The 23,014-nt window shown below is 41.3% G+C and overlaps 1 protein-coding gene across 14 annotated transcripts in view; it reads left to right on the forward strand.

Annotated features, from left to right (window-relative positions):
* The window catches only part of CRACD (capping protein inhibiting regulator of actin dynamics), a 258,544-nt gene that overhangs the window by 171,628 nt on the left and 63,902 nt on the right, over positions 1 to 23,014 (forward strand). The window contains exons 1-2 of one of the 14 annotated variants that reach the window (XM_027597481.2): positions 12,315 to 12,392; positions 19,562 to 19,608. The exons of 10 other annotated variants lie outside the window; for them this stretch is intronic. In XM_027597481.2, coding sequence (XP_027453282.1) covers positions 12,352 to 12,392; positions 19,562 to 19,608 — 88 coding nt within the window. In that variant the 5' untranslated portion in view covers positions 12,315 to 12,351. Of the gene's footprint in view, positions 1 to 12,272; positions 12,393 to 19,561; positions 19,609 to 23,014 lie in introns of those variants that run through there. 3 more of the 14 variants (XM_027597473.1, XM_027597482.2, XM_027597487.1) reach the window with 3 other exon arrangements.

A 23,014-nucleotide genomic window follows, 5' to 3' on the forward strand; every position in this document is an offset into this window, starting at 1 on the left:
AACCAATAAATCTTGCGGTATTTGTCAAGTCAAGGCTTTCATCAAAGACAGATGAGATATCTAATGCTGGAGCCGCCTGGATTTGCATAAACCAAGTTTCTGTTTAGTAACAATGAAATAGTATAGAACTTAGAAACTTGTATTTTGTGGGATGGCTTATAGAATGACTATTTTGAAGGTTACCTTTATTTCCTTGAAGGAACAAGAAATAGATTAGCCTGTTTTATAGGGCTACAGACTCATTATATGCCGGCTCACATCTCCATCAGTAAAGCTGAGTTTAAGGAATGGAATTGCTTGTTTTGAACAAAGTTGTCAGACAAACTACTTGTCTAGAACTCACAATCACCCAGATATACTCTCTGGACAGTGGCAGCAAAGTAGTAATTTATGTTTGTACTTCAAGTACTCAGTATAGACAGGATAGTACTGTCCAGGTGAGTCTCTTCAACCACGCCCATATCCACAAATGCTAATCATTGACTGTACTGAGCTTTTAAGACAAACGTCTCAGCAGCCGTAAAGGAAAAGATTGATAGATTTGACATAAAAAACTTAAGACTTTTGTGCTGCAAAATATGCCACGAGAAAAGTTTAATGGCAAATGGAAAAAATACTTGCAGCATGTGACAAGTGGTTTATATCCTAAATATATGAAAAGTATATAACATGGAGACAGTTTTCCACCCATGAGAGAGAGGAAGGGAGAAAGAGAGAATGTGTTGCTGGTAAGGGTGAGGGAAATTGCTGTATGCCTTTTGGGAAGTAATCTAACAATGTATATTAAAATTTACTGACCCAGCAAACCCACTCTTTAGAATTTATGTTATAGAAATAGGAGCATCAGTGCCTAAAGATATATGAACCAAAACATTTATTTGAGCATTGCTTGTAGTGATATATAAGAAGAATCTCGAACAACCTGAATGTCCATCAATAGGAGAAAAGTTTGAATAAATTATGGTAAGCTATTAGAAAGAATGAGATAAATCCAGATCTTTAACCTGGAGAGATATGATATGATATACATAATAAATCTATGATAATTATGAGATGAGAAAAGCAAATTGCAGAGTAATTTGTAGAGTATAATTTTTGTTTAAAACAACCAATATGCTTTAATATCTTTGTATAAATAAATAATTTAAGGAGAGCTGGGCATGAACCAATGGTGAATATTCATGGATCAATGAATATGAATATTAATCTAGGTTTTACACCCAAGGTCCATTTATTTGCACATAAGGTCCTATAAAAGATTGTAAGAAAAATGGACCTTAAGTGTGAAGAATTGGATTAATTATAATTTTTGATTCATTTCCTTGTCAGTAAATGCATCACTTTTTTTATTGCTGCCTCGTGATTGATTGTATGAATATAAAATTTTTAATCAGTTGCCAGTTGCTAAACATTTTAGATGATTTCAAAATGTTTGGTTTTATTAATAATGCTCTGTAGCTATTTTTGTATATTTTCTAAATATTTTTTTAGCACAGATTTCTAGAACTGAAACAGCTAGGTTAAAAGATATCTATATCTATACATATGTCTATCGCTATCTCTACGTATGTATACATCTCCATCATATATGTGCACATATATGTATAGATATAGATATCTTTTAAACCATCAGTATATATGATGTTCTGGTTATCTATTGCTACATAGCCAACTACCCCAAAACTTAGTACTTCTTTTTTTTTTTTAAAGATTTTATTTATTTATTTGAGAGAGAGAGAGCGAGAGAGCTTAAGCAAGAGAGAACAGGAGTGGGGGTGGGAGCGGCAGAGGAGAGGGAGAAGCAGGCTCTCTGCTAAGCAGGGAGCCTGATGTGGGGCTCGATCCCAGGACCCCCCGGTCACAACCCGAGCCAAAGGCAGCTGCTTAACCGCCTGAGCCATCCAGGCGCCCCACCAAAACTTAGTACTTCTTTTTTTTTTTTAGTAACAGTTCAGAATTCATCCTTATGTCCTGCCTGCCCCGTCAGTGGAAGTTTAACATCATGATTAAAACTTAGTACTTCTAACAACATTTATTTTACTCATGAATCTACAGATAAGCATGTCTCACTTAGGATAGTTTATTTCTGTTCCACTTGACATGGGCTGGGTTGGCTTGAGGATGGGAGGCTGGAATCTTCGAAGGCTCTTTTACTCGTGTGTGTGACACTAGGGCTGGGAAGAGTCAGCTAGCTGGGAGCTGGCACAGCTTGGACTCCTTAGCCGCCATTCTCCATTTGTATGTGGTCTCTCTAGCATGTTGATTTTGGGGTATCTAGACTTCTTCCATGTAGCTTAGGGCGTCCCAGTAGAACGCCCAGTGGAAGCAGTGTCACCGTTTCTAACTTCGTCATGGAAGGCATGCACCATCACTTCTGCTGTACAGCCCTGCCCAGGGCACACATATATGCTCCCACCTCTCAATGGAGGAGCATCAGCATCACATTGTAGGAAGAGCAGAGGAGATTATGGATTATATTGGTATGGCTGTCTTTGAAAAATATAATCTGCATCATACTCTTTAAGACTTTTGATACATATTGCTAAATAGCCACTCCAAATAATGTACAGTAAAAAAATAATTTTTCTTGAAACTGCTAAACAAGGATATATTTTTTCCATCTTTGCCAATCTGATCTGCAAAGATAGTGTCTCATTTTTTTAACTTTTTTGGTTACTACTGAAGTTTGTTGGCCATTTGTATGTATGTATGTGTGTGTGAGCTGCTGGTTCACATCTTTTGCAGAAATAATAATATAGTCTAGTATCTGAAATTTTGAATTAGAGTCTTCAAGAGCAATTAGTTCATACCCCTCCTTTTCCTGATAGGGAAACTGAGTCACAAAGAACCCCAAGTTCAAAGTACTGTAAACTCAAGCAAAGCTTATGTAGATAATTCAGCACTTTGAATAGATACTAAACACTTTGGATAGATGTGGCAGTAATTAAAAATAATTTGTCATTGGGAACTGTAGTGGATTGAAAGTAACATTCTGATAGAAGTCTTATAATAAGGAAGCCTGTCTCTATAAAGAGGATCCTAACCATATAATATCTCTTAGAGAAGTTTTTAGTAATACTCCAGAGTATATCCCCAACAAAATTGTATATGATCAACAAATGCCTTTTTGCTTCCACTTACTCAGCAATGAATCAAGCACTGCATTGGGTCCTGTATATACAGTGGTGCACAAAACAGATTCTCTGCCTTCGTGGAGCCTTTTCTCTCCTGGTAGTGATGCACATTAAACAAACAGTCAAATAAATATAAAACTGCAAGTTGCAATGAGTGTTGTGAAGAAAAAGTATAGGGTGCATGAGAGCACAAAGTAGGGGATCTGTTTAAGTGCCCTTCAGGAAGTAATATTTCAGCTTATACCTGAAAGATGAGTAGGAGATATCTAGGTGAAAAGTAGGGGTAGGATTTTCATTGACCTAAAGAAAGAAGGAAATGTGTGAGGAACTGAGAGAAACCAGTGTGACCCCAGGAGAGTGAGCAAAGATGAGCTTGGAGAGGCAGGCCAGGCCAGAGCAGGTGAACCAATAATAAGGATTCTGGACCTTCTCTGACTTACCTTGTTAAAAGATCCCTTAGCTACTATGCAGAGAAAGGACTGGAGGTAGGTAAATGTGTAAATGGATTCCAGTCATCCAGCCAAACATGAGAGTGTCTTGATCAGGTGTGCTGATGTGGATAGGCAAAAATTTGACATGGTAGGAGTTACTGGACTTCATTTCACATTTCAGGACTGTCCTTGATTATGTTTCACAGGATGGTGGCATGTTCAGCCTTCTTCTTAGTGTCCTCTTCTCATTTCATCCCTAACATGTCAAAGTGACTTCAGTATGGTCACACAGCTATCCAGAGTGGAATGTGGTTTTCTGGTCTGATGCTCCAGTAGACAAGGAAGGCAAAGACACCTTCTAACATGTTTTCTGACTCCTCTTTGGCTTCTCATCACTTCCTGAAGCAGGAGAGAAACGGCATGATGAAGACCTAGGGTTTCTCAGTGGAATAGAATTGAGTGGGGTTGGAGCAGTTTAGAGGGAAATGGGAATGATATCTAAGTGCTCTGTTTTTCAGACTTACATTCCCCAGTTGTATCAAAACTTCCTATTTTATCTGCTGTAGTCCCCTGAGAATGAAATTCTTTGTCAGAAAAGTCGCTTTCCATGCATGTTTGGACTAGCACCCTTATTTAATTAAATTGATTCAGATCCACAAACACCTATGGAGAACCTACTGTGTATCAGGCACTGTGGTGAACTGACATTATCCCATTTATTCCTCACCACGGCCTTGTGAGATAGGTATTGTCATGCTCAATTTACAGATGTGGAAATTGACCTTTAATGTAAAAAGTCAATATCTGCTCTCTGTTTTCATCAAAGAATGATAGAGCCATCAACACATCCCTTTCCACCAAGTTTATCCAAAATGAGTAATGGCCCAAATGCCATCTAAATGCATTTAAGCAGAACTGAACCTGGAGCAAACTCAGGTCATCTTAACAGCTGAAAAAATATAGAAATTTAGCAATAGGATAGATGCTGTCAGGTTAAATGGACCATTGTGGAGAAACAAAGTCAGCCACCATCAGAGTCAGTTAGTATTCAGCTTCAGGATATCTTGGACCTCACCCCACTCCCTGCCCCACTCTCCTAATATGTTAAGAACACCAGACCCAAATAAAAGGCTTTTCATTATAATTACCTCAAAACTTACAGACTTATACAAACACTTTTTGAAGGGCAAATGGACATCAGCTGTGCTGATATTTATGTGTGAAATAAATGAGATGAAAGTTGTGAGAAATTTTTAAACCTACGACTCTGTAGGGGAGGAAAACTTTTTCTGTCTTCCCTTCTACATTCTTTGGCTGGTCTTATAATTAAATTAAATTATAATTAAGCAAATTAACAAGAGAAAAATTTAATTTTGTACGTATGGGAGCCTATACAAATATGAGATTCAAAGAAGTGACCAAAGCATGTAGCTTTTATATCTTTTAGATGAGGAAACAATATATTTTTGAAGAAATAAAAAGAAAAGAAGTTTGGGCTTGGGATAATAAATTAGTGAGGAAGTAAAAGGTTTGTTTATATAAGTCTTCTTGGCCTTGAATTCCCTATCTCTGGTGATAAGGATGCCTTCTGCCCACGTGTTAGAGGGAGGGTAACTTTCACATGGAGATTTATTTCCTGCTTTCAGGAAGACAAAGGATGGTTGGCATGTCATTCTTGCACTGGCTGTTTCTTAAGTAACGTTAACTCAAAATAATCAATATGCCAAAGTGGCATGTTTTGCTCCCCTTCAACTCTTACTATAGAACTTTTTTAAAGCAGTTAAATTCTAGATATTTTAATTTAATTCATCCATTTAACATGACCCAGGCACATACTAGGTTCTAGGAATACGGAGCTGTACAGCATTATATTCATTTGTTAAATATGTTTACCCTTCTTTATACCAGAAGATATATGAATGACATCATTCCCAACCTTAAGAAGTGGGGAAGATTGACAAGGCTGTGAAAGTAAATACCCTGATAGAGATATGCCAAAGATCTACCCTAGCATGTGATGACTGGGGAGGGAATAACACAGACTGGGTTGGGGAAGTAGGGCACCCCCAAAAGAGGTTCCCTGGAGGAATAAATCAACTACACAAAAACCATCACTACAGTTTTGCTCAGTATGTGTGTTTTACGTTTTGCTCTGTTTGCCTCTCCTTTGCTAGCTTGGTCTCATAATTAAATTGACATATGGTTGGAGACCAACCATGATTTTAAGCAGGGTGTAGGTGGCTGGGCTCAGTCACAGAGTTGCTCTTCCTTTTAGCCAGCTGCATGCCTCATCTTCAAAAAGAAGATTCTTACGCTGTGTCTTCTGCTCCATCAGCCCATTCCTCTACTTCCATCTCGGAAACTTATTCATATGTTGCCCCCTAAGAGTTCCACTAGTGCAGCTGTGATGAAGTCCGTCTGCACATCCAGCCTGGCTTGGGAGACATCCTGCCGCACTGTCAGCATGATGGATGGGCCTGCATCATGGCAGCTGTGGTGGATGAAAGCAGTGAAGGAGCTCAAATCTTCCAGTCAGCTGTTCAGCCTACAAGTCAAATCCATGTTGGAGTCGTTGCTGTTTCCTTCCATGGATCTGGTTGACATATGGAAAAGGGCAGATTGTAACCTAAAGTGCTCACAGAGTTTTCCCACCCTCTGTGGCTCTTCTCTCCAATGTGACTGCTCATTATAGGGCTTTTGTGTTTTCTTGGTCCATTAACCCCCATTTTTAGGAGGGTGGATTTCTGTCCCTTAGCACCAATTACTCAAAGCACAAATTTATGCATCTTTTTATCCAACCGGCAATCCAAGGGCTTAATTCTCCAAGGTAAATTTTTATTTCTGAAGTTTCATTTAATTGAGGCTTATAGAAAACATTTTCTGTGCTTGGCTTGGTTAATATTGAGTCACTAAGGGAAAGAGTGAATAAAAGTAACCAAGGTAAATGATCTCACTGGATTCCTCTGCCCTTGATTTCACTGAAGAACTTTTATTTCAAATTGGAAATCAGCATTTCTCTCATTCATTCAATAAGTGAATATATAACTAGCAAATGCTATGTTCCAGGCATGGTTTATAGATGCTAGGAATGTGAAGATAAATAAGACGAACTTTGTCCTCCAGGAGCTCATGGTTTAGTGGGAGAGACTGACAAATAACCAGTGATTATAATATAATAAATGCTATTTAGGGGGAACACTGGATGCTGTGGAAACACACAGGTACAGCACCTGATCAGCCTCTGGGAGAGCCTGGGAGCCAGTCAAGGAAGGCTTCTTGTAGGAGCTGACAACTGAAATGAGTCTTGAAGGATCAGTGTGAGTTAGCCAGAGAAAGAGGCTGAAGAGGGCATATTGTGTACATGGCATAACATGAGCACAACTGGGAAAAGAAAAGACAGTCTCGGGGTGCCTGGGTGGCTCAGTTGGTTAAGCATCTGCCTTTGGCTCAGGTCATGATCTCGGGGTCCTAAGATTGAGCCCCAAAGAGGGCTCCCTGTTCCCTTTCCCTTTGTACCTTCTCTCTCTCTCTCAAGTAAATAAATAAAAATTCTTAAAAAAAAAAAAAAAAGACAAGAGAGTCTAATTCTTCCATGCCAGATTACAAAGTTTTTTATATAAAGTTTTGTTCCCCAAAATTATCTTTCCGAATAAACAGAGTTGCCTTATATTCGGGTCTTTAAAACCCTTTTATATTATAGAGCACCCTTCTTACTTACATTATTTTGAACCACAAATAGTTGTTTAAGGAAGACACAGTGGGGCGCCTGGGTGGCTTAGACAGTTAAGGGTCTGCCTTTGGCTCAGGTAACGATCCCAGGGTCCTGGGATCGAGCCCCACATCGGGCTCCCTGCCGAGCAGGGAGTCTGCTTCTCCCTCTCCCTCTGCCTGCCACTCCCCCTGCTTGTACTGTCTCTCTCTCTGTCAAAAAAAAAAAAAAAAAAAAAAAGACACAATAGCCTGGAATTACCTCTGTCACTGCTGGCTTGTATACTTATAGAAGTCATTTGACAAAAGAAGCAAAGAAATTCAATATAGATTTAGTGTAAATATGGGAGGGCAGTGGGAAATGACTTCACAATTGCAAGTCTTAGATATCATTGGAAATAAGCCTTTGAAAGATCACTTTAAAATGAAATGCAATTAGTGGTTACTTTGTGGAGATCATGAATATACACCCACAGGATGAATGGAAAGATAAAACTGTTCTTATTTTAAGCAAATGGACATTTGTGGCTTGAGATAAAATTTCCAGTGATAACATCATGTACAGACGAAAAAAAATTTCCATTTTCAAGATAGGAAAGCCATTTTCACTTTGTTCTCCTTTTTCAAATCCCCTAAATAATAAAGAGAACAAGAAACAGAAATTCAGACTTCATCTTTGATGAGGGAGATATGTTTAATCCTGAACTAGAATTTATGAAGACCAGAAAGTGGCAGAAGAATGGTAAGAGAACAGCAAGTTCAAATCTAAGTTCTCACCATGCAGGCATTCGAAGGACCCCTGAACAGCTCAGAAATAAAGGCATTAGGGCCCACAGGAGACAGGGGCTGGGCGGGAGATCAAGAGGAGGGCTTTTAGGAGAAGGTCTGTCCAAGGAGCAGCTGTTCCCCACTCCTGTTCCACACAGACAGGTACCCAGTCCTCCTCTCCCCCCCAGGAAGTCAACCAGAGCACCACCAGATTCTGAGGTAGCAGGCACGGAGGAGGTAGGAGTGAGAAGCCCTAATTTGTGCCCTGGACAGTGATTACCAATAGCCTACATGTGCCAGGTAAGGGGTTGGTGGATTCACTCCTAGAGAAAATGAACTGTCCGGGAGAAAAACCTGGAGCTACTGACATTTGAGAGTCCCCTTTTACCAACAGACCCCTCCCGAGTTTTGGCAAGGAACCTGACTGCCGAGAGACTACATTTCCTGGGCTCCCTCTCAGGGAGGTGTGACCACTAAAATTCTTTTTTCGTGTTTAATTTTTTTTTCTTTTTAAGATTTTATTTATTTATTTGTCAGAGAGAGAGAGCTCACACACAAGCAGGGGGAGCTGGAGGCAGAGGGAGAAACGGGCTCCCCGCCGAGCAGGGAGCCCCATGTGGGACTCGATCCCAGCACCCTGGGATCATGACCTGAGCCGAAGGCAGATGTTTCACCGACTGAGCCACCCAGGCATCCCAACCACTAACTAAATTCTTATCACCTTCTTTAACTCTATTCAAAGAAAGTTGCTTGTCCTCCCCTTTCCCTCGCTCCTTCTAATGGTAGGATGCGAATGTGCTGGTGAGGCAGCCCCAGCCGTGTGCACAAGGGAAGGACTCTGGGCGATGGTGGAGCAGCAAGGTAGGAAGAATAGAAAGAGCAGCAGCTTGTCCAGCACGATCAACTGTGGAGTGTTAAGAGAGAATGAAATGAACTCCTGACTTGTTTGAGCCACTTTGTTTGGGGACCTCTTTGTTGTAGCAACTTAGCCTGTAAGCTAACTAATACATTATGTATGTTAAAAACAACAAAAAAGACCAACCTGTCTTTTTGCCCAAATACTCTGTAGTGAAGCCTACCAGTTCATATCATGGACCAACTTCAAAACGGCTTTTTCGTGCTTCATTATTAAATATGAATGGACAGCTAAGAATGACTAGACATTTGATTAAAGCAACCAGCATGAAAGGCAGAACCCAGAGTGAAGAAACAGGAAAAGGGAGCTCAAAGGAATCAGAAGCACTTCAAGGAGCCAAAGAAAACTTCAAAGAAGACATAGTTAAATCCTCAGGGAGATAAGAGGAAGAAACTGCCTCCACGAAAAAAGAGTAGGATGCTCTTCATTCAGAGAATAAGAATGAACTCTTGGAAATTAATCATTTAAGAAGCAGGTAGTTTCAATAAAAGTGTTGGAAGATGAAATTACAGAGGTTTCCTGGAAAGTAAAATTTTAAAAAAGAGCAAGATGGGCAATGGTGAGAAAAAAATAAGAAAAATGAAGATCGTTAAGTCCAACATACTACTAATATGTTTCAGAAAGCCTGAGAGAAAGTAGTGAAGGGGACGATCAAAGAAATTATCAAAAACAATTTGAATATCACCGATATATAAAATGCCTGAGTTGAATAATACAGTATTTTCAGATAAACAGATTCAACTAAATAAATGTATAATTCAATTAATATAATATTTTAAGAACACATTTGACTACATTTCAACTATATCCCTAGAATATTATACATGTAAATTGGCCAGGAAGTCTTATAAGGCTTTTTGGCTGGGGATAAGAAGGCAGTCTTACTGGGAAAATGGGAGAGTGCCTGAGATTGAGGATCACCTTATATTTGATAGGTTCTGGAAACTTTACAAGGTTCTGAGGGCAAAAACATGGAGTGTGAAGGGGAGAGATTGCCCTGGCTCCTATCAGAATTCACCCAGTGATGGTTTGCCAAAACTAGGAGGGGGCTTCATATGCTGGCCATGATGTTATAGGCCTAATAGTGATTGCCAGAGTTCTGACATGAGTACCTGAGTACCATCAGCTTATGGTGACATTTCCTGAAGTAATCATAAGATGTTACATGTTTAGGAAAGAATATGATGGTTTTTGTTATAGACATACTGAGTTTGAGGTATCTTCGGGGCATCCAAGTAGAGGTCCACTCTACAGATCTGAAAAACAAAAGCTTTTAATGAGCTTTTTACTTTTTTTTTTATTATTATTACCTTAGAACTGAAATTCAGCTAGTATACGTTGGTGTGGCTGTATTGGTTGCTAAAATTTTGAAATACTTTATACTCATTGGTGAATGCTCACTTCTCCTAAAACCCCAAATGCCACCCTTGCCCACACCCTGGCTGTTCTGTCCCATTCAATCCTATTTACACGTTACAACCCCACAGTCCAGCAGCTAAAGGATTAACACCTGGCCCAGAAGTGGGCCTCCAAGACCCTGTTCCAGCCCTGCAGCTGTCCTGTCTGCTCTAATTATGAAAGTTTTTAATTTCACTCCTCTTCACAGCTCATGGAGGGTGAACGCATTTCCCACCTATCAACATGCTTTGTGTGTGTCGTGACCTTCCACAAATCTGATCCCCACATCAGGGAGCACTTCTCTCAAGTCTCCTCACTCCTGGCAGTCTGAACTGCTCATTGCTCCCTGACTCCCTGCATTTTCTCACCTTCATTTCTCTGTGCTCATGGCTCAGAAAACACTTTTCTCTGATTTCTGAACATTCTGTTGTAGTCATCTTTCAAGGCCAGGCTGTCTTTGCCTTCTACCAGCAAGACTTCCGCATTTAGAAATGAGAATTCTCTCCTCAAAGTAACCATCCCGTTCCCATGGGACATATCACTTCCTCTCTTATATTAGGGCTGTCTTAGTCCTTTCTATGAAGGCTTTTTCTATCATGGCAGGGCCATAATAATTGTTGAGTAAAGGAGAGTGTAAGTTTGAATTCAAGAACTCTGTGCCAATGGTCACTGGTGTGTAGTCGCTGGCAGTTTCACCATTTCTTTAGAACGTCTGTGTAGAATAATCTCAGATCCCCCAAATCTCCCTGAGTCCGTTTGCTATAATACAATATTTGGTTACATGTCAAAAAACAAAATTAAATCAGCAACAACCAAAAACAAATGCAGAAATGTTTGCCGATTTTCTGAACTGAAGTTTTTAGTCCATTCACGTTGTGTTTCGGTCATCTTTCTTTAATGTAAAATGGTGACAGTAATTTTCCATTTTCCGCACTTAATTAATCTTTGAGAAATCCTAGAGCAGAGCTTTTTCTAAGGAGTGTTGCACTGTTTGCTGCAGCAAATCAAGTTCCTATTGTGACGCCGGCGGCGGAGGATGAGTCATTGCTTTGGCTGGGACGACGTGTTTCCTGAAGTCAGACACAAGAGCAGAATACCTAATGGTACCTTGCTACCTATAATCTCTCTCCAGCCCTCACTCTCCTGTTGCCCTTCACAGAAGTCAAGTAAAAATCAAACTTCCCGTGTTTGGTTGAGCTAGCAAATAATTTGCACTTCTGGTCATTGTCATACAGACAAATATATTTTCCTGGCATGCACCTACTTCATTTTTTTCTTTCTTCTTTTAAATAAGATTGAGGCAAAATACAGGCCATGATGTGTTTCTCATGTGATGCCTCACTCTGTCGGACCCAGGACTGCTGTCTGCATGTGCCCTGGGTAGACACTGATGGAGAGGAGGATGGGCAGGAGGCACTGGCCGGGACCTGCGCTTGCCAGTCCCAGCCTGCTGGCCAGCACACCCAGCCAGGTCTCACAGCTGCAGTGCAGTCCTCAGCGAATCTTTGCTTTTTCAGATGTATGGGAAATGGAACTTCCTTGAGATGCCATTTTCCTCTCCTCTGAACCTGGAAAAGGCTGAATGGAACTAAGGCAGCTAATCTCTCTCATCTCCCTTACTTTTTCATTGATATCTTTTAATGAGAAGATTACATATCTCCCCCTGAGGTGAATGTAAATGAAATGAGCTGACGTACAGATAACGTCAGGGTCAGTGAGGAAAGCATGTGCAGTAGCATGGGGGGCACTGTGCTGTTTGACACATGGTTCTCAAAGCAACTGTCACGGGCAGAATCCTGAGGGGAATGCTCCATTGGCCGTTTTCTTCTTACTGGAATTAGAATCATGTCAAACGCCAACTCAACGGTACCTGTACCTAACCTGAGTCCTGCTGTAGAAGTTTCTATCGTGACATAGGAAATGCCCTACCGGGCCGTGCATCCCCTGGATTGCAGTGTCTCTACCTGTGATAACTTACCAGGTAGAAGAATCTCATATGTTTGATTGGGAAACTTTAGACTTCAGTCAGCCCAGAAGGTACGTGTGTGGAATGTGAAGAAGAGGCTCTGGACTTAACTGGGAAATGGGAGGGAAAGGCAACCAACATTAACTGTAATGCCGTCGGAGCATAACCTCCAGCTTTTTACCTCTGTGGCAGCAACTTTATACAAACAGTGTATTTCCCAAGCACTCTTATTATTAGTGAGGTACCTAAGTTCTCCAAAATGTTAGAGTGCATCGGTAGATGATTCCCACTTACCTACATTTTAATATGCCTTGTTGAATGGGAGAGGAAAGGGTGCATTCTAGCTCGGGCAGAGGAGTTACACATATTCTAAGCTTTGTGCTCTGTGACCATCATCCGTCATGGAGGTTGTGGGAAAAGTGAAGCTAAAAACCACTGTGGCATGAGCCCCTTTGCGAACTATGTCTTCTCTTTTTTTCCTCATAAGAGTTGGGACCCAGATATAGTCAGTATATTTTGAAGCTCCGTATTCTCTCTTGCTAGATCCATCTTATTCACTGAAGCACTATTCCCCCCGATAGCCTTTTCCTACCTGGCTTATTTCTGTGTTGTGAGTGATTAATGACATAGTGCCCACTTTTCCAGCTGTGTGATCTGGCCATTATTGAATGGCCACGACAGTAACTGGGGAATCTGAAGAAAAGCCCATTTTCAGAGTTATGTGAGGGACCTCAGCTCCTTTCCTCTCCCCGTAGCTGGAAGCCTTCAGTTAATAACCGGGAGGGAAACACTCACTGGAAAGTTGTATTGTGACACTTGGGAGAGGATCTTGCTTGGAATGCTTCATACAGCACTCCACGGTATTTTATCAAGATAAAATATATGAAAGAGTGAATTCTGCAAGGCAGAGGATAATTCCAAATGGTACCCCCCCAATAAATAAGTAAATGAATAAAACATCACAGTGGCACTAGAATGTAGACTTAATCTTTCAAGTGGCAAGGCTGTGGGGGCCCCGTTAGAGAATACTCAGCTTATTGTCCTCATACAGGCTCTGTTGCAGACAGACCAGGAGCATGGTTTGTTTCCCACTGTAAAAGGTGGGAGCATCCTGGAGGATGGCAGAGTGCAGTTTGTTTTCAGAGCTTCCGTCGTTCAAGTTATTAGAGACTATTTCTTGAAATAACTTGTCTTGAGCCAGAGCTGGCATCTTACTAGGGAAAATACACAACTGAGGGACCCAGTTTTCCTCACACATAAAATACTCTGTGTTTTAAACTTCTGGCAATTAATGTGCTCAATTTGAGTGAGTTAGAACTGCAGCCCAGCCAGAAGTATTTATGAGGTGTCTCTTTGCTCCCACCACAATTAGGTAGGTCACCTAAGGGATGCAAGGGAACAGAGGACACTGCCCTCCTGGAGCTTGCCGTCTGCTTGCCGAGATGGCAAAGCCTGGATTTAAACAAATTAAGATGTAAGCAAGGCTCAGTGCATTATTGAGCGGCACTAAATTTCACTAAAACATCAGGCCCCGACCTTCACAGTTGTCTTTCAGGGTCTGCTAAAGCCCCCCGCTCCACAAAGTCCTCTTGGATCGTGTCAGAGAAAGGAAGATTCCTCTTGGAACGGGTCTGTTTGTTCTTGACCCCAGAGCCTTGCAACTTGCCTGTGGAGTCCAGTGACATTATCAGGGTATAGACTGGTTTCTAGCCTGCCCAGAAAAAAGGAGAGTGCCTCATCTTGTGGTTCTTTGAACTCTAATTTTAGATTGTATATGTGTCTATTACTGTTTGTATATCTGGTATATCACAAATACTACTTATTTGTGTGTTTGTCTAGAATCGTAGGCAGCTCGAAAGAGGGTTAACATTATTTTCTGGCTCTCTAGAATGCTACTACATGCCAGTGAGGTTTACTTGTTCTGGGATTGCGCTAAAACAGAATAACGAAATTTTAGTTATATCTTCTGAGTAAACCTGAATTACTCTGAAAATATCTAAAGCTCTTAAACTTTCTTTCTCATTATATATTTCCTGACATTCTTTTTTCCTCTTCATTCTCTTCTTTCTCCCATTTTGCTTCTATATTTCCCATTCTTCTCTCCCCTCTCCTCTTCCTCATCTCTCTCTCTCTTTTTTTTTTAAGATTTTATTTATTTGTCAGAGAGAGAGCATATACAAGCAGAGGGAGCAGCAGGCAGAGGGAGAGGGACAAGCAGGCTCCCCACTGAGCAGGGAGCCCGATGTGGGGCTCGATCCCAGGACCCTGGGATCATGACCTGAGCCGAAGGCAACACTTAACTGACTGAGCCACCCAGGTGCCCCTCTTTTTCATAATATCTAAGAAATGCCACATAAAGGTCAATTACATACCCATTCATTAATTCAGTGAATTTCTTAATACTAACCAGCATTGTACTAGCTAATGTTTTTTTTGAGTACTTACTTACTAGGTGCCAGATATTCTGCAAAATGATTTATATGAAGTATTTAATCAGTAAGCTACATATTATTATTATCCCTATTTTATAGACGAGAGAACAGAAACTTAAGAGATTATGGAACTTGCCCAAAGTCTCATAACTAGTAAGTAGGTTAACTGAGACTTAAACTCTTCAGAGGTCATATGCCTCATATAGAGTGAGGTCTCAGTCATGTAGTGTCTCCAAGACACACTTTTAGAATGCAGCAGAATGATTAAGAGTGTGGTATTTGGAATTAGACCGGTTTGAATCTCAACATGGCCACATATTAGCCATATTAACACTGGCCAAATAATTGTACCTCTCCAAGCCTCGGCTTCCTCACCTACAAATATGGAAAATAATAACTTACCAAGTGGTTGGGAAATACTACATGTAAAACTTCAAGCCCAGCATGTAGCCAAAGTTCAGTAATGTTTGCTAGAATTATTATTTATGGGGAAAAATAGCATCTGCCCCTTCTGCTATCAACTTCATTTCATTACAAACATATTTTGAAATATTTTTCATTGTCCTCAGTGGGACAATGAAATTGGGAATTTACCATTAATGAATGTGTCTAAATATTTCTTGAATCTATTCATGTCCTCATCAGGTGCAGTTGTTTTTTTTAAGTTTTTATTTTAATTCCAGTTAGTTAACATACAGTGTAATATTAGTCTCAGGTGTACAATACAGTGATTCAACACTTCCATACATCACCCCGTGCTCATCATGACAAGTGCACTCCTTAATCCCCATCACCTACTTCACCCATTCCCTGCCCACCTTCCCCCTGGTAACCATGTTTGTTCTCTATAGTTAAGAGTCTGTTTCTTGGTTTGCCGCTCTCTTTTTTTTCCCCTTTGCTCATTTGTTTTGTTTCTTAAATTCCACATATGAGCAAAACTGTATGGTATTTGTCTTTCTCTGACTGACTTAGCATAATATCTCTAGCTCCATGTTGTTGCAAATGGCTAGATTTCATTTTTTTATGGCTGAATAATATTCCAGTGTGTGTGTGTACCACATCTTCTTTATCCATTCATCAGTTGATGGACACTTATACTGCCTCCATAATTTAGCTATTGTAAATAATGCTGCTATACACCGGGGTACATGTATCCCTTTGAACATCTTGTGCAGTTCTGGAGGTTAGTAACAAGCTCTAAAATTTCCCACGTGTTGTGTGAGGGAGCATAATACAGTACTTCCAATTTATGGTTCCAGAATGATCTTCAGTCTTCTACCTAATACCCTGGTGCTTCATCAGTTATTTGGATATTGGTCTAAAGGAAAGAAATCCATGAAAAACTGATGGAGAATAGAATATTCTGCAACAGTCTGCCTTCTGACCTGAGTGTCTGTCTAGCTATATGTCTGGAGATCAGGCTGAGAATACAGAGACCTGTTTCTTTACTCTTGGCATCTGACCTTGTTCAGCTAGCTTAGCTTCTCCAATCTGATGTGGGAAACAGGTAGTGACTTCATCATCACTCCCAACTCCTTGAAATTGTTATATGAAAGGCACTTGAAAAGTATCAAGTAATGTGATTCAGCAGAAATGAATCCGGTGCATATAGATTTGATTTCCTGCATGAAATTTTATATTGCAGGAATTTTCTGTCAAAGGTAAAGCAGAGTGCTTTTTTAAAGTTATGCCCCACATGATGAGTTTTTAAGTTATGTCCCAAACCAAGCTCGGCAGGCACAGAATCTCAGGTTTAATAAAGCTTTCTTCCTTAATTAAGAAGTGGGAGGTTTTGTTCAACTCTGAGATAGTTTCAGTACTTGAGAAATAGAATGATCAAAGCCTAAGTAGAGATTTCGACAGTATGCACAGCAGCTCTGGCTTTGGTGATGTCAGGCAGCGAATGGCTTTGGCAGCTCAGCTCTCAGCTTGTTCTTGCATGCAGTGCTTTCTCATCTTCCTTTAGCCATGGTTACTGCCACATATGCAGTGGCTTGTGTTGACAAATAGTTGTTGACTCTTACGTCTAAACTTCTAACTTACTGGGAAGTGTGGCAGTTTTTCTTGATTAGCATTTCTCAAATATTTTTGACTTGACCTAGAGAAAGAACTATGTTTTATATCAGAACATGTGTGTATAAAGTTGTGTATACAAACACACATAAACACACATACATAAACTAGAGACAAGTTTCATGAAATAGAGCTCACTATATTTTCTATTCCACCTTATTCTCTTTTCTACTTAGTTTTAAAGGACTCTTCTTGGTCATGGCCCACTAAATTGATTGGAGGGTCTGCTAAATAGGCTGTCGCCCATTATTTGAAAGACACTAGCCTGAGGATTCCCCTTAGTCCAAGCGTCATTGATCTTCACATGCCCTCGAGAGAAGACTTTACATCCTCTTCAGCTCATCCCCAATGTATACACATACCACCTTCATGACCGCTGACACTACCACTAGACCCTTTGGACCTTCAGGTAGAGAGAGCATCATTAGCTGCTACCAGGGGGTTTTCTCCTAGTAAGACTCCAGCTTTTTCTCATAGGAGCCAGAATCTTAAAAACTTTGTGAATTTTGAAAAGCAACTTACTCTCCTAAATTTTGAGTACTAGGAGGTGTCAGGAACTCAAGAGTTCCTGTGAAATGCCAGGTCTAGTTCAGTGCTCTGTACACAGTAGGACTGCAGTAAATATTTGTTCATCAGTTATGGTCTGAGATCTGCACTGAACACAATGGAAACAGGGCTCTTGCAGAGATGGCACTGACTTGTGCTGGACACAATAGTACTGCTTCTCCATAGATGGGTGGAGTCTAATAGACAGGATATAAAGTTGTAGGGTTATTAGGTAGAGTAAGAGTCCAGGGAGGGCATACATTCCTGAATATATAAGACACCAAGAAAATCAGACAGGCATTCTGCTCCAGGATCTGAGGCGCACACATTGGTCACTTTTCTTAGAAAACTTACTGAGTCGGGCGCCTGGGTGGCTCAGATGGTTAAGCGTCTGCCTTCGGCTCAGGTCATGATCCCAGAGTCCTGGGATCGAGTCCCGCATCGGGCTCCCTGCTCCTTGGGAGCCTGCTTCTCCCTCTGCCTCTCTTTCTCTCTCTCTCTCTCCCCCTCTCTCTGTCTCTCATGAATAAATAAATAAAATTAAAAAAAAAAAGATTTAGAAAACTTACTGAGTCTACCTCAGGATGGCAATGGGGTGATGGAGGTTGGGAATTCAAATTCTAAATTCCTTCTCCATCAGCATTGTCAGTCCTAGCAATAGGGACCTGGATCCTGACACAAAGAGAAGGAATGATTTGGTCCTCTTTTACCAACTTGCAGACTATGTTATTGCTGCTCCCAAGCCCCAGATGTCCTTAATATTGCTAAATAAACATGGTGGCAACAAAACTAGTATCATTTAGAGACAAACAAGGAGTAGAAAAAACATAATAGATAATTTATGAAAAGAGTAACAGGGGCGCACCTGGGTGGCTCAGTCGTTAAGCGTCTGCCTTTGGCTCAGGTCATGATCCCAGGGTCCTGGGATCAAGACCCGCATCGGGCTCCCTGCTCAGTGGGAAGCCTGCTTCTCCCTCTCCCACTCCCCCTGCTTGTGTTCCTTCTCTCACTGTGTCTCTCTCTGTCAAATAAATAAGATATAAAAAAAAAAAGAAAAGAAAAGAGTTACAAATTTTATGAGCTAGAATATATTCCAAACTTGCCTTGCTTTTTAAGGAAATAGTTCATAGAATTTTAGAATGGTGGTGGTGGGCGGGGGAGACCTTAGATAGTGTATGGTTTAGTCACCTCATTTTATAGCTGAGGTCCCCAGAAGCTAGTAAATGGCAAAGGTGACTAAATAAGCCCAGATCTTCAAGAATCTGAGGCTTGTTTCCCCATATTCACACAACCTCTTGAAGCGAAGAGCATTTATCCTCTGGTAAGAAACAGTAAACAAAAATGTCATAGTTTTAGCCACTGTTGGACTTGGTGATGCTAAAATGGACAAACAAGCGGCAATATTTGCACAGAGGGGCCGCATTTATGGTAACAAATTTCGAGCCACAATGTTTGTGGTTTAGGAGTGACCTTTGCAAGGTTTCCTGATGTTAGTTATGGAGCTCCTGTGACTCCTTGAAGTGACTCATTTCAGACATTGGGTTTCATGGCAGACATTTGCCTTTCTAAGACATCTGTCACCACAGAATGGAAATTACCTCACAAAAGTGATTCCCAACCATGAAAGGACAAAGGGCAGCTTTGGTTTTCTCCCCTACTCCCACATCACACAGACCCAGTGGTTACTAGTCAAAGACATCACATCCAAGAAACAGGTGAAACTTTAAATCATGGACCCTTGGAATCTCAGAATTGGATTGCCATTTATTCCACCAGTGTCTGGTGCATGAATTAATGGAAGGTTCTACAAAACTGGTAGTGGTTGTGTGTGTGTGTGTGTGTGTGTGTGTGTGTGTGTGTGTGTGTGTATTTTTTTTTTTTTTTTTTTTACTTCTCCCTAGACTAGAACCGTTCCAGAATGAATCTGTTACCTGTCCAAGCTGTTGTCCAAGAGTTAGTCTGGGAATGAGAAATCCAGGGGGAGGACAGTGATTCTCAAAGAACTGTGTTGTCCCTGCCTAGTGCTCTCCAATGAGAACAGAATAAGTAGCAAAAGAAATAAACTTAGTATCAGTACAGATCAAGGAAGAACAGCCTGACAGGACTGTCGGACATAATCTGGAACACTGAGACAGACTAGAATTTTTTTTTAAATCTTTTAAAACAGTATTTTTTTTTTCTGTTCTCAGAAATGATAACAAGGCAGCTCTACCCATAGATAGGCACAGAGGATCAGGTGAGTTCTTATTCCTTTATTAGACCATCTGAACACTCATGGTTTCATTCTGCTACCCCTGGGGTCTGTTTTTCATAGATTGTCTATGCAAGCAACAAGCACTTTGCCTGATGGGTCTATGACACATTAGTGTCACTTTGACCTTGGTCCACTTGCAGCTGGTACCATCAGGAATTTTGGCTAAATTTTGTTTTGTTTTGTTTTTAGATTTTATTTCTTTGACAGAGAGAGACACAGCGAGAGAGGGAACACAAGCAGGGGGAGTGGGAGAGGGAGAAACAGGCTTCCCGCTGGAGCAGAGAGCCCGATGTGGGGCTTGATCCCAGAACCCTGGGATCATGACCTGAGCCAAAGGCAGACGCTTAACCGACTGAGCCACCCAGGCACCCCTCTGCTAAGTTTAAAGATTTTATTTATTTATTTGAGAAAAAGTGAGAGAGAGAGAGAGAGCGCGCACGAGACAGGGGAGGGTCAGAAGGAGAAGCAGACTCCCCGCTGAGCAGAGAGCCCAGTGTGGGGCTTGATCCTGGTACTCCAGGATCATGACCTGAGCCGAAGGCAGCCGCTTAACTGACTGAGCCACCCAGGTGCCCCTGAATTTCGGCTAAGTTTAATAAGAACTGTTGCTCATATAGTAGAACTAGTGACTTCTATCCTTTATTTCTAAGAACTTTTACGTATTCAGGCATGGTTCGAGAATTTGACCCCAAACTCACCTTCTATCCAACAGGAATTAAGATTGTACCTGCCACTAGGTTAAAAAAAAATTATTAGTGAATCAAATCATTCTATAATCTGTAACTAAATAATTATTTTACTAACCTTTCTAGAGTCTCTGTATTATCAATAACTACTATAATTTTTATCACGATTTCCAGCTGTCTAACCACTGAACTCATTCACGGTTAAACCAGTCATAACCACCCACGTTCTTAAATGTTCTCTACTCAATAGTCCTCAACAAACATTACATTCTTCAGGCCTTATTTCTGGTTTATCAGTGCCACCCAGCTCTCAATTTAATGAAGCTATTGATGTAAAGACACACAGACTTTGAAATTTTTACTAGTACAAGAGTACCAAACCAAGATACTGCATCTTTTAAAAATCAGCTTGTTTTTCAAAGAAATCACTGACATGTAATAATATCACATAGGCTAAAGACTTGTAAGCATGGTGATGGGACCTGATGAGCAGGAGGTAGCAGTTACTCTAGACATAGTGGTAAGACACTTCCATGCCAGAGAATGGGAAATAAATCCCACTGAAATTCGGGGACCTTTCACGTTAGCAAAATTCTTAGAGGTCTAGTGACCTGGAGCGTGTTGTGATCTCTCTCCTCAGGTGAAAGATAAGTTGTTGCATCTGGCCCGTCCTACCACCAGAAGGAGGCACAACACCTAGTAGGTCTCTTTAGATTTTGGAGGCAGCGTATTCCTCTTTTGCATGTGCCCATTTACTGAGCGACCAAAAATCTGCTAATTTTGAGTAATGCCCAGAACAAGAGAAGGTTCTGGAACAGGTCTGCGCTGCCATGTAAACTGCTCTGCCATTTGGTCCATTTGGTCCAGCAGATCTGGGGGTGCTTGAGTGTCACTGAAAGAGAGGGATACTGTTTGGAGCCTTTGGCAGGCTCTGTAGGACTCACAGGAAACACTAAGGATTTGGGGACAAAACCCTGCTATCCTCTGCAGATAACTATGTATCAAGCTTTTGAGAAACAGCTTTTGGCTTGCTAAGGCTAGGCAGCTTTTGGCTTAGTAGACACTGAACACTTCACCATGCACCACCAAGTTGCCGTGTGACCTGAGCTGCCCATCATGAACTGGGTGTTGTCTAAGCCACCAAGCCATAAAACTGGGTGTGCACAGTATTCCATTATCAAAAGGAAGGTAGTGTATGCACGATCAGGTTCAAGCAGGCCCAGAAGGGGCCTTCAAAGTTATATGAAGAAGTGGCCTAATTGCCCATGGTCCCCATTCCTGCTACACCACCTTCTCTCTCCCATCCTGTACCTATGGCCTCATGGGGCGATCCCTATGACTAGTTAACTGAGGAAGATAAAACTTAGGCCTGGTTTATGGATAGTTTTGCATGATATTGAGGCACCACTCAAAAGCTGTCATGCTGAAGCCCCTTTCTAGGACAGCCCAAAAGAACAGTGGTGAAGGGGAGTCCTCCCAGTGGACAGAATTTCAATCAGTACATCTGATTGTTTGTTTTGCTTATAAGGAAAAATGGCCAGAGGTACAAGTCTATAACAGTTCGTAGGTGGTAAGTAGCCAGTGGTTTAGATGGTCAGAGACTTAGAAGGATTGTGATTGGAAAATTGGTGACAAAGAGGTCTCTGGAAGAGGTAGGTGGGTAGACCTCTCTGAATGGGCAAAGGATTGCAGGATATTCACGTCCCATGTAAATGCTAACTAAAGGATGGCCTCAGGAGGATTTTAATAATCAAGTGCATAGGATGACACATTTTGTGGATATTTATCAGCCTCTTTCCCCATCTACTTGTCAGTGGGCCTGTGAATACGATAGTGGAAGTTATGCATGAGCTCAGCAACACTGACTTCCACCAACCAAGGCCAACAGAGACCTACACTGAGTCCCCAATATGGCACCATGCCGAGATGAATAGCTACCTACCTGGTACAAATCCATTACATTGGACCACTTCCATCATGGAAGGAGCAGCACTTTGTTCTTCCTAGAACAGACACTTAACTCTGGACACAGATTTGCCTTTTTTGCACATAGTGCATCTGCCAAAACTATCGTCTGTGGACTTATCTGCTGTAATGGTATTTGACACAGACATCACTTCTGATCAAGGGACTTGATAGGCCTATGCTCATGGAGTTCACTTGTCTCACCATGTTCCCATCATTCTGAAGCGGCTGGCTGGATAGGATGGATGGTGGGATGGCCTTTAGAAGACTCAGTTACAGTGCCAGCTAGGTGGCAGTACTAGGGCTGGGACTGTTTCTCTCACAGCCAGACTCCATGGGTCTAGGAATAAAGGGCTAGAAATAGAAATGGTCCACTATAACTCCTAGTAACCCCCTAGGGAAATTTTCATTTGCCATCCCCTTGACTTTAGGTTCTGCTTCTCTAGAGTTCTTAGTTCCAGTGGGAAGAGTGCTTCCACAAGGGAACCCAACAGTGATTCCATTGAACTGGTAGTTGAGACTGTCACCCAGCGTCTGGGGCTACTCATGCCTCTCCATGAACAGGTGAAGAAGGGGGTAACTGTACTGGCCAAAGTGATTAATCCTGACTACCCAGGGACAATTGGGCTGCTGCCATACCACAGAGGTAAGGAAGAGTATGTCTTGAATATAGGAGATCTTTTATGGCATCCCCTAGTACTCCTGGGTCCTATGGAGTAATAGAAAACTACAGCAGC

This window comes from Zalophus californianus, chromosome 2, assembly GCF_009762305.2.
Source record: "Zalophus californianus isolate mZalCal1 chromosome 2, mZalCal1.pri.v2, whole genome shotgun sequence".
Taxonomy (NCBI): domain Eukaryota; kingdom Metazoa; phylum Chordata; class Mammalia; order Carnivora; family Otariidae; genus Zalophus; species Zalophus californianus.